This window comes from Colius striatus, chromosome 15, assembly GCF_028858725.1.
Source record: "Colius striatus isolate bColStr4 chromosome 15, bColStr4.1.hap1, whole genome shotgun sequence".
Classification (NCBI taxonomy): Eukaryota; Metazoa; Chordata; class Aves; order Coliiformes; family Coliidae; genus Colius; species Colius striatus.
The window spans coordinates 3,378,994-3,391,244 of record NC_084773.1 but is presented as its reverse complement, the minus strand read 5'-3'; the positions used below and the strand labels follow the sequence as shown (position 1 = coordinate 3,391,244).

The 12,251-nt window shown below is 53.1% G+C and overlaps 1 protein-coding gene across 1 annotated transcript in view; it reads left to right on the top strand.

The window, feature by feature from the left end:
• The first annotated feature begins 5,240 nt into the window (after positions 1 to 5,240).
• The window catches only part of WNT7A (Wnt family member 7A), a 40,071-nt gene continuing 33,060 nt past the window's right edge, over positions 5,241 to 12,251 (top strand). The window contains exons 1-2 of the mRNA XM_062008417.1: positions 5,241 to 5,969; positions 6,847 to 7,073. Coding sequence (XP_061864401.1) covers positions 5,899 to 5,969; positions 6,847 to 7,073 — 298 coding nt within the window. The 5' untranslated portion in view covers positions 5,241 to 5,898. The remainder of the gene's footprint in view (positions 5,970 to 6,846; positions 7,074 to 12,251) is intronic.

The following is a 12,251-nucleotide window of genomic DNA, read 5'->3' as shown; positions in this document are numbered from 1 at the left end:
TTTTTTAATGCAGTTTATCTCGAGAATCCATTTTTCAGAGCTGATTAGCTGGTGTACTAAATCATTGCACTGCCTAACCCCAAACAGCACAAAAAAACCCAAACCCTGACAAACAATTAACAATAGAAACACCATTGTGGCAACAAGTGATGGATGGCTCAAGGGTGTAGCTTGAGCCTAGTCTTTGTTCAGAAGAAAGTGGCTGCTGCTAAATAAAGAATTGGGTAGTAAAAGGTGAGAGTGAACAGATCATATCTGGAATTAAACTATTTGCTCTGCTTGAGGTTATGTTTCCTCATATAGTGAGCATCTGGGGAGAGACAGCCAAGCCCCATGGCTCAGAGTGGGCTGTTGGTCAAAGACTACCATGCAGCAGTCCTCCTTCTGCCACAGCCTGGGATGAAACTGTCTCTCCAACCTTCTTCTCTTCCCCTGTGGGTAAAATACAGTGTGTGCTTGCCTGAAGGCTGGGCATTGAGATGGGATGGCTGTTCCCTCCCAGGATACACATTCAAGATCTGTATGTAGGACTTGTCAGTTCAGGTTTGCAGACACCTTCTGCCTCACTCTGACCTCCCATGTTCCCCAGAGCTCTGCCACAAAAGTTCAGCAGAGCCTCCTGTCTGTCTGTGCTGAGCAGGGGCTGCTCCCACCCTGGCCAGACTGCTGGTGTCTGCTCGAAGGGCTGCTGACCACATGCTGGGGCACAGACAGGATGAGCCTGACTCTCCTGGCTGCCTTGAACTTCCTCCTGTGCAAAGCCAAATGAGTGTGTCCAGAATGGGACTGACGCTTCCTGACAACATAGACAACTGTGTTTCATTCCTGCAAAGGGACTGTGGAGTTGTTCCAGGTGAAGGATCCACAGAGAATCCCCCAATGGTGGGAGTGGGAAGGGCCCTGCAGAGCTCCTCCAACCCAACCCTCTGCTAAAGCAGGTTCCCCTCGTTCAGGGGGCACAGGAATATGTCCAAGTGGGTATGGAAATCTCCCAAGAAGGAGCCTAAACACCCTCCCTGGGCAGCCTGTGCCAGGGCTCCCTCTTCTCAGCACCAAACAAGTTTTTCCTCCTGTTCCAGTGGAACTTTTTGTGTTCCAGCTTGTGCCCATTACCCCTTGTCCTGTCACTGGGCACCACAGAATAATAGAGACTGGCCCCATCCTCTCACCACCTGCACTGTAGGTACTTAGAAGTGTTGATGAGGTTCTCCCTCAGCCTTCTCTTCTCCAGGCTGGACAGCCCCAGGTCCCACAGCCTTTCCTGCTGAGAGATGCTCCATAACCCTGATCATCTTGGTGGCCCTGCACTGGCCTCTCTATGCCAGTTCCCTGTCCCTCTTGAGCTGGGGAGCCCAGAGCTGGACACAGGACTCCAGATGAGGCCTCAGCAGGGCAGAGCAGAGGGGGAGAAGAACCTGCTGCCCACACTCTTCTTGATGCCCCCAGGATGCCATTGGCTTCTTGCCCAGGAGGGCACATTGCTGCTCATGTCTAGTTTATTATCAGTCAAGCACTCCCAGGTCTCTGCAGAGCTGCTCTCCAGCAGTTTGACCCCCAGCCTGTGCTGGTGCATGGGGCTATTCCTGCCCAGATGCAGGACTCTGCACTTGTCCTTATTGAACCTCATGAAGTTCCTCTCTGCCCAACTCTCAGCCTGCTCAGATCTCGCTGAAATGAGACAGATTTTTACCAGCAGACATCTTCTCACAAACCAGGAGCTCTGGGATTTCTTTTCAACCCTTTTAAAAGCCCAGTTTCCCGTTCAATTGCCACAGGCAATTTCCCAATTCCTACTTCCATTTCCCCATTCCTTCCTTCCTTTCTAATCATTGTTGCAAGTTTTGTGTTCATTTACTGATTTGCCTATAACTTGTTGCTGTACTCTGGTGAGAGAAATAGTTTATCATAATGCCTCCTATTGATTGGATTATGCAGAGATTAGAAAATAAGAAATATATAGTGTAAAAGGGAAGCTGGATATATATATGCACTGTAGAATGGGCAGTAGGTGAAGATGAGTTAGTATAGGTCACAGTTACTATAGACCTCATCTGGAAAGACCACATGGGTGGAAGGACCATTTAAGGTCTGCAACGTTTCAGAATGGTAATTCAAGTGCTTGAGAAACTTTGCCAAACAAGACAAGCTACCCTGCTGCAATCTGCACAGGGGTGTTATTCCATGTATGCTCTGCACATACTCACATGGATCTAGGTCTCAACTTTTTTAGGAACAAACAGAGTAGAAGAAAGTCATTGATTAGTCCAGTAAATTATTTATCTCAATTTTCTGAGGAGGCTTTGCCATTTTCTGCACCGACTGAACCCTAAGGCAACAATTTGCTTGGCCTTGACCTATCCCATACCCCCTGCACTGTGTTAAACAGATGACTTGCTGGCCTTGAGTGAGACAAAACACCTCTAGCTTTAGCATCAGAAATACCAAAAAAAAAAGCAAAAAAATGAAGACTAAAGGGCTCCTGGAACATGTTTGATGTGCCAGATCAGCAGAGTGGCTAAAGCTCTGAAGCACGTCTAAAATGACCTCCTAGTTAGTTTAGTGTTTGAGGTTCACTTTGAGGATAGATTTGATCTTTGGAAAGCAGGTTTGGTTTCAGGATAAAACCCCTGAGATTTTTTATGCCCACTTCTGCTTAAGGACTATTGAACCAACATGACCAATTGTACTAAGAGTGACACAAATCCCAACAGACCCCACCTCTATGGTGTGTCCCCAAGTCGTCTGCCTTAGCAGCATCAGCTCTGTTGCTCAGCAGCAGTGTTTTGGTGGTTGTTTGGGTTTGTCCCCAGCCCTTAGGCAGGGGAGCAGAATGTCATTGTACTGAGCTCTACATGGAGCAGAAAATGAAATCCTTCATTGACAAATCCACGTGTGCAAAATGTGTGTGTTGGTGACTGGCTGCAAGGACAGGGCGTGTTCTAACACTTGGAAAACTTTTGCTTTATGTGCAAAGAAGAGAGTGCATTGAGCACATCCACAGTTCCTTACAGAACCGATAAAAATGAGGTTATCAGTAACGCATGAAGCAGGAGCATCCCGCCCTGCCCAAACCACTACCCTGTATGCCTCACAAGAGCTGGGTAAGCATCCCTGCATGCTTGTGCTGCCCGTGTTGTGTGCAGGGTATACCAGTTCTCCAAACTCCTCTGGTTCCAGTTGCCTCCCCCTCCCTTCGTTGTCGCCGTGTGCCCGTGTGAGGTGTCTGCCCGGAACGATGCCTGGCGCTGGGCTCAGTCTCCGCATCATCACAGCGTGTTCCTCGCTGATCTAAGGAGGTGATAGGCCGTTTGGAATAATGCCTTTCTGCCTCTTCATGACACTTTGCTTTTCTGGGGGGAGTTTCCCTCCCACCGAAGAGCTTGGAATTTACTGGAATTACATCACTACGAGCTGCTTCATCCCCACACGTGCAGGTTGTGCTCTCCGCGCCCTACCTGCTGCTGGGCGCGCTCCGGGGCCGCCGCCTGCTCCTCTCTCCCTGAGGCTGCAAAAGCCTTGGGGCAGCGGCTTCCTCCGCAATCTCCGACCGCAATTGCTGCGGGTCCCGGGGCTGCCCAAGCCTCCTGCCCAGGTGGCTGCGGGTCCTGGGGCTGCCCCCACCTCCCCCAGTTGCTGCGGGTCCCGGGGCTGCCCCCGCCTCCCCCAGTTGCTGCGGGTCCCGGGGCTGCCCCCATCTCCCCCAGTTGCTGCGGGTCCCTGGGCTGCCCAAGCCTCCTGCCCAGGTGGCTGCGGGTCCTGGGGCTGCCCCCACCTCCCCCAGTTGCTGCGGGTCCCGGGGCTGCCCCCGCCTCCCCCAGTTGCTGCGGGTCCCGGGGCTGCCCCCACCTCCCCCAATTGCTGCGGATCCCTGGGCTGCCCCCGCCTCCCCCAGTTGCTGCGGGTCCCGGGGCTGCCCCCACCTCCCCCAATTGCTGCGGGTCCCGGGGCTGCCCCCGCCTCCCCCAGTTGCTGCGGGTCCCGGGGCTGCCCCCGCCTCCTGCCGCGGTCGCTGCGGTGCCGGTGGCGCCGGTGCCCGGCCGCGGCCGGCAGGTGGCGCTATGACAAAGAGCTGGCGGCACTAACGGGTGGCGGCGGCCGCAGTGTCCGTGTCCCCGTGTCCGTGTCCCCGTGTTCCATCCCCCCCACCCCGAGACGACCCCCTCCCTGACTCCACTCCCTGACGGCTCCGGGCCTGGGGCCGGCAGCTCCGGCGTCCCATGGGAGGGCCGAGCCGGCCCGCGGCGGGAGGTGATGTGAGAGCATCTGCTGCACCGGGAAACACCGAGTGATGGGGCGGGGGGGGTATGGGGAGGTATCCCCTCAGCGCCCCCGCGCTCAGCAAGGCAGGCTCGGCAGGACTGCGGGTCACCCCTCGCCAAGGGCCGGCTGCCACCCCTCTCCTCCCCGCTCAGACCCCCGCTCCGGGGCCGTGCGGGAGCGCCAGCGGGGTCGGGCCGCCGCTCCACTCGCTGCTCCGCGAGAGGGGCTTCGAACCGGCTTCTCGGAGGGATCCTGGGGGGCCTTTCCCTGGCTTTTTTTTTTTGTTGTTATTTTCAGAAGTACGCTATCAGCAGAACAATTCCCGCACCACACCCCTGTTATCATTTAGGTAACCTCCCTGTTTGAAATATTTCGAGTGGATAATAAAATAGTCACCATATCCGTGTAAATTCCCGCAACGAGGCGCCGGGATCCTCCTCTCGGCCGGGCCGACCCCCCAGCCGGCACCCCCAGGCAGGACGGTGGCTCTGCAGAGCCCTCCGGCAGCCCCTTTCGCTTCCTTCCCCCGTGGGGTCGGACGTGGCACGGCCGAGTCCCGCGGACACCTGACGTGAGCCCATGGCCATGCGGGACAAGCCGGCTCAGCGTCCCTGTCTTTGTCATTAGAAGGATCAATCCAAAACACATAAGTGGAAAGGGCACTGTGGGTACGCGGTCGGGGCGTCCGGGCTTCTTCTGTGCGCACGGGGGGCTTGGGGACAGCCGCCCCTCCATACCTTCCCGCAGCCCCGGTGCGAGACGAAGCGGTGCTGGCGGGGATGCTGCGCGCTGCCCCGGGGCTCGCCCCGCCGCGCCGCTTCATCTCGGCTGGGAAGCCGGGAGGGAGAGCGGCGGCACGTTACACGCGGGGAGGCAGAGCGAGGGGAGGAGCGTCGGGGCCGGGGCAAACGCATAAAACCGGCCCCAGGTGCGCGGCAGCCCCGGCCAACGGGAGGCTTATCGCGGAGTAAAAACTTCATCCCCCCCACCCCGCGCCGTCGCCGGTGCCGCGGGCGCGGAGCAGCGCGGGGTGCGGGCCGAGCGCGGCGGCCCCATGCCGCCCGGCACGCCGGGGCCAGCCCCGGGGGCACCCCCCGGTCATACCCCGCGGAGCCCCTGCCGCTGTGCCCCGGGCCGTGCCCGCAGGAGGATCGCTGCGAGCCTCCTCGCAGGCAGGTGATCTGTTTGTCTGCCATTTCTGGTTACCCTCTTCCCAACCCTCCCCCCCCCCCGGCTGGACAACTCCCTCCTTTGGAGAACACGCCCAAGTAGCTGAAGAAGAGAGAAAGGGAGGAAAAAAAAAGGGGGGGGGGGAGGGAGATAGTTAACATTGAACCTGGGGGGAGCGCCCCGAGCCGCCGGCGCTCAGGAGGATCCCGCAGCCCCGTCCGTCTCCCGCAACAAGGCGCTGCGTGTGACAGGCATACAAATCCGGGAGAGAGGGACAAGAGAGCGAGCGGGGCAGAGGGCCGGGCCGGAGCGGAGAGCCGAGGGCGAGGGCCATGGTGAGAGCCGGCGGGGGCTCGCCGGGGCGCAGCGGGGCGCGGCGGGAGCGGCCGTGACCGGAGCGGCCCCGGGCCGGGAGCGCGGCGGGCTCCGTTTCGCACGTTGAGTCGGAGACACGGCAAAGCTAGGAATATGAACAGGAAAACAAGGCGCTGGATCTTCCACATCTTCCTGAGCCTGGGGATTGTGTATATCAAGATCGGGTAAGTAACTTTTTCCTTTTTTTTCTCTTTCCCCTCTTTTATAACACTCGCGCTGTCTCTCGCGCAGCCCGACCTGCCCAGACCTGTTACTGCTTCAGTCGGGAAGTCTCAAAAAAAAAAAATTATGATGGTTGTGCTCATGATTTTTTGTTTAAAGACAGGTAGAGCACACGCACACGCCCCCCGCACCGCGCCGCGCAGCGCAGCCCCCGACACACGCTTCCAGCCATCCTCGGGGGCGAGGCGGCGGTACCGGGGCCGCGACCCGGGGGGGACTCGACCCTCCTCCGCCCCGGCCTGCGGTCCTCGGCGCGGGCTGCCCTCGCCCGACCCCCGCCGCCACCTGCCCGCAGCCCGGGGCAGCCCCAGGCTCCCCGTTGGGCATCCCCCGGCGGCTGGCGGGCGGGAGAGCCGCCGCTGCCCGCACCGGGGAGGGGAACGGGGAGGGTGGCGGCTCCCGGGCGCGCAGCATCCCTGGCCCGGCCAGGTGCGCCCGGCCGCGGGGGAAAGGCGGCGCAGCTTGGGGTCAGAGAGCGGGGCTTATTCCCCTTCCCTTCTCTCTGACCGTTCCACGCGAGAGGGAAAACCCTCCCGGCCCGCTGCCTGTGCGTGGCCCGGGCACGCGACGCCGCTCTGCCTGCGTTTTAATTTACGAACGAGGAAGTTGGGTCTCGTTTTGGCAGGAGCCCCGCGGGCTCCTTATCTCTGCTTTGGCTGCGGAGAGAGGGAGGGAGAGGGAAACGACAGGGGGAAAAGGCGGGTGTTTTCCGGGGGGACCTGCCAAGGCCGGGCCCCGCGGTGCGGGACGGCGGCGGGTGCTGCGTCCGCCTCCGGGACCAGCCTCCCCTCAGCCGCTCCCGGTGTCTTGTCGTTGCAGGGGTTTTTCCTCTGTGGTGGCTCTGGGCGCCAGCATCATCTGTAACAAGATCCCGGGTCTCGCCCCCCGGCAGCGGGCGATCTGCCAGAGCAGGCCCGACGCTATTATCGTCATCGGGGAAGGGTCCCAGATGGGCATCAACGAGTGCCAGTTCCAGTTCCGCAACGGGCGCTGGAACTGCTCTGCCCTGGGAGAGAGGACCGTCTTCGGGAAGGAGCTGAAAGTGGGTACGTGGCCTCTCTGCTCGTTACTGACCGGGTCCCGCTCGTGTGACACCAGAAGGGGGGACACGGGGGGAGTGTCACAGGCTGTTGCTGCTGGGAAGGACCAGTTGGCTCACAGGGCAGGACTGTCACCTTCAGTGTGTTCACCTGAGTGCTGGGCTGTCGTTACCAGCACCTGTGCTCCCTCCTGGCAGCATACCTGCTGTGGTACAGGAGAGCACTTCCACCTGTCTTAGCTTCCACCACAGTGTTGCACTGCTGTGCTCTCACAAATCCTCTCAGGAAGGTTTTCTGCTTGTGTGTGCAGGACAGCAGCCTCATTCCCGTACAGGAGGGTGTGGAAGAGGAATTTGGTGCTGGTTAAAGGCAGTGGTTAGAGACTGAATGCTGAGCAGGGTTAGAATTACACTTCTGGAGTGCAGACACCTCAGCAGTGATACTGGCCTGATGTTTGTAACCTGCTGGGACTAAGGTCCAGCAATTAGTCTCATAGTAAGAGATTTCCATCACATTTAGAAGTTATTCTATAGCAGCTATATCTATCTGACCTCTCTGCCACCAGAAAGAACTTGTGTGTTCTGATTTGAGATGTCACGGCACTTCAGTCGACAGGCAGAAGATGACATTACCAGCTTCCATATTTCTTTTTTCCCAGTTATTGCAGCAGTACAAAATATGTTGAAATTCCTAACTATAACAGCGTTAATAATGGCAAACACAAATACCCAAGGAAATGGCAGAAGCTCTCATTCCTCCGTATTGCAAAACATGTAGCAGTGGAACTTGGTGTTTGCTGATTCCACAGCACTTAAAATACAAAGACTGAGGAAAAGTGTTTTCTAAATGTAGGTATAGCCCTTGTTAGAGCCAGCATTGAGAGCTGATCACTCACACCATGCATACAGAAGTTGATGTTGCAGTCTATGGTTTCCAGCCTTGAGGTCTTTCTGCCTTCTCCCCATCTATAAAGTAAGTGTGAAACTGAGAAACCCCATCATACAACACTTAAAGTGATAGAAAGCACGGACACTTCATAAAAACTGAAGGTGTGCCTGAGGACAGAAGCTAGAGGAGCCCCAAGCAGTTGCACAGCAGCTGAGCCCTGGCTTCCAGTTTGCTGGGAAACCCTCTGGCCTGGAGTGGCTCCAGGCAACCTTTAGCCACATACAGGCAAATGGCAGGGTGCCTCACTCCCTGTGTTCTCAGGAGATGCAGAGATGCAGTGACGCTCCTCTGAAGCTCCCAAGAGCCCCTGGCATTAACTGAATGTGCATTTTATCATGTGTGCACCCTAGACGGGTATTTTCCAAAACTTAAGGGATATTTAAGGAGAACAAGATGACTAGATTTGAAAGCCCCATAGGAGTTATGGATCTTTCAACACCTTGGATAATCAAACAGAGTGAGGCAAGTAGGGAATGTAAAAACCACCCTGCACGACATTGTGAAACAGCTGAAAATGGACCATTTATTCAGATTAGCTCATTGTTTCTATTCCTTGAGCAGAGCTGTTCCTGTCAGTGATCCATGCAAGTGTTTGCCACTTATGTCAGTGAAGAGTCCTTTTGGATGGCTGACAGATTTGGGCTCATTTAGTCTAAGAGTAACGTTTCCTCAAACAGAAAATGTGAGAGGGATTTCTTCATCTCCAACAGATCATAAAGCTGTGGAGTTCTTGTGGTCTGTTGTACAAACATGCACTCAGTTCCTCCCCCATCCCAAAATTGAATTATTTAGCTAGTGGGTTATATTTAGGTCCTTTTAAAGAAAGTCAATATTAAAGGAAGTAGACTTTGATCTGCCTTTGAGGTGATAACTCTTAATATGTTCTAGCTACCCATTACGAGGCTAAGATGGATAGGGCAGACTCATCGTTGGTTTTGGAGCACAAGCAAGTGTGGAATGGCATACAAAAGGTAAAACTCACGTGGAGAAGAACTAAAACCTTCAGATGTAAATGGGTTAGATGTCTATATTTGAAAACAGACTGGAAATAAACCCAGGTTTGAGATCTACAATGGTGAGTTTTATTTGCTCACGAGATATGCTTGGTGTCCTGAGGATGAAAACATTCAGGCTCTTAGGCCCTGTGGAATAGTCTAATATGGCCAGTCCTGCTCAGGCTGCCTCCTTGTTCCACTTCTACTGTATCAGTGTGCATAGGAGCATATAACACAGCTCAGCTTTCTGCAGCTGTAAGGAAAAGACGTCTGCTCCCCACATTCACCTCTTTTTTTCCCCTAAGACCGCTATGTCAGGGTGACTGTTTGGAGGATTAAAGGCTGATATTTTGCTCTGGTTAAAAAGGGTACTGTAAAGCCATAACTCAAATTGTGGTGCTCACAAACGGGAGGAGATCAGGCCTTGTGTGCCTTTCCCTAAACAGGAGAGAGGGAGAGAACTGGGACATTAAGGACCATGTACCCCACAGGATGTATTTTAAGGTTACTATACACAAGAACAGTGCAGGTGAACATCAGGGCAAAGATGTGGTACCCTTGTAACTTGTTTAATTAGCAATACCTCTAGATTCTCAGTTCTTTGGCATCGTGTGTCTTACAGAATACTATTCAAACAGCAGCTAATACATTAGTACCTTTGGGAGCATTCAATGACATTTCTTAGTCAACTGCATCCTTAAAGTTATTACTCTGGAAGTACTCAGGGTTGCCACCTGCAATGAAGTCAGTGGGCCACACCTGACCTTGTTCCAGGTTCTGTGCTGGAGGCTCTGCTCTACCTCTGGAGTGGCATCAGTGCTCTCTCTCTGTGCTGATGTTCTGGCTTCAGGATGACAGTGCTGTGTCTCCCCTTACCACTGTGCTGCTCAGTCCAACACCAGTTTGGGAGGATGTGCTTAAGCAATTCTTATGCTAATGGGGTTTGTGTGTGTTAGTCCATACAAATCAGTTCCCTGGGATACTGCAGATCCTTGTGAGCTATTTCTCAAGCCACGATGTCAATGGCTCACAGAGCTAAATCTCTCACACACCAGGTTTCAGTACTTTACTGGGTAACCTGTTTTATGAATGTCACCCAAATGGACCCAAATGGTTGACATTCTCTTTCAGACACTGCAGGGTGACTCAGGAGGCCTCTGTCCTCCTCGTGGCTCTGCTGCTGTGCAGCTGGGGGCTGTGGCACTCACCTGCTCTGTGCTCCTCTCTTCCTGTTTATAAGATGGCAAGGCAGATAGCTAGCTATGACCAAACACTCTTAAGTCAGTAGAAGGAAAGCACGTGTCCTGTTCTAATCTGTAGCATGTATCTGTATTTTAACACATTCACATGTAACCCACCCTTCAGTGATAGTTTAGATGTAGAGTTATAGTCAGCAACCTTTGAAATTCAGCCATGCTTCATATGGCCTGTTTGTGAGTCCAGACTTGAGCTTCCAGCTTGTTATACAGCATAGGCTCTCCATTCCTCTTATCATTCAATTGAGCTTGTCCTTTGAAAGAGAGATTCTTCCCTCCTGCCATACTGTGGGTATCTTACAGTGACAGCTGGTGACAACAGTGCCAGTAACACAAAGAGAAATAACAGAGTAAAAATGCCATCAGTTTGCTCCAGCTGAGGACTTGGTCCAATTCTGACAGGAAATGATAAAGTTGCAATCAAGATCAACACAAGGAATTGTCTTCTTTTTTCTAGATAGCTCTGTAGACACCTTATTAATAATGTAAAGTCACAAAGAGAAGTTTTTAAAATAACTGTGGAGGTGATGCAATGCTGCCATTACAGACACTTTTAAACCAGACATCATTTGTTACAGTGGTCAGCAGTTCTGTTCCTGAGGGTGACCACAACCAAAACCAATGTTTTAAAGCAGAGTAGCCTAAAAAACTCCTGCCCACCTCTCTCTGAAATGTCGTTTGAGCCTAAACATCTGAGCAACCAGAGATGCCTTTGATAGAACCTGAAAATGAGATTTTGGCTCTGATGGATGGATCACAGAAAGAGCAAGTGCTGTGGCAAAGGCTTTTCATTAGGTAGCCCATTTTTCAGTGTGCAACCTTATGAACAGGCAGTCAACAGTAACTTTGCTGTTTGTGAGAATCACCAGCCAAGGAGTGGCTATCTCAACTAATTGCCTGAGGACATGGCTACGTTTCATGGTATCTGGAGGACAGCACCAGGCTGGCACCACAGGGCAAAATTACAGATATCCTCTTGTCCAACGTGAGCAACACTGCTGTTATTAATTGAGACTTGCCAAGTGAAAATGCCACAGGCTGTTCCACTGCATCTCTACAAAGGGACACAGCAAAGTGGAAACTCATTTGAGTACAGAAAGGAAAGGCACTGCAGGCTCACAGGAGCTGCCAGGGACCCTGCATGGGAGAGGATGGAGGGAATAGCCAAGGGCTATGAAGACATGTGGAGGTCCCTGAAGAACATTGTGGCAAAATTGTTTCAACCAAGTGTTCATCCCAGTCTTACTAAAATCCACCAATTCCTTGCTTGCTTTTACACTGAAAGACTTCTGAGTATAATGACCTTGATGCCTCCATCCAACTGACATTACTCATGTGAATCAGGAAAGCTGAAATCAAAGCAGGAACCTACATGGACAAACCAGTCTTAAAACTTTTGAGCATATCAATGTTGTGCACGATGCCTTGACTCTGGGATCATTGCAGATGCACCCAAATGTACATGTGAACAGAGGAAGGGCTGTTGGCTTTCCTTTCGACAGCCCACTGTGCACTGCTCATTGCATTTAGCAGTCATATATTAAAATAGACTTTGCTACCATGGCTTACAGTGTAAAGGAAGAGTGGAGAGTCCCATTCCTGCCTCTTGAAACAAAAACTCTCCTGTAAGGCAAACTCTAGCTGGCTTGCTCAGCAGGTAACAGAAACCATCTCTTTTTCCAGGATGCAATACAGAACAAGATCTAGCTCATTCTCCTATCTGGTCTGGTAGAGTTAAAAATAACACAGTAAAGCTTAATTTGGTGACTGTGTTAAAGAAGAATGCTTTTTAAAACATCCCAGTACAGGTGTGTTTGAGAAAGGGTTTCATCTTCAATCGTTTTCTAGAGCTTGTTGATTTTCAGTGCTGGTGTAATCTCTTGTGTCAGGTTTTAAAGTCTGATTCTTTGAGTTACAAACTAACAGGCCAAGTTCAGGAGCACTGGTAGACCACCATGGAAGACTACCTGCACGAGTCTGTGGGA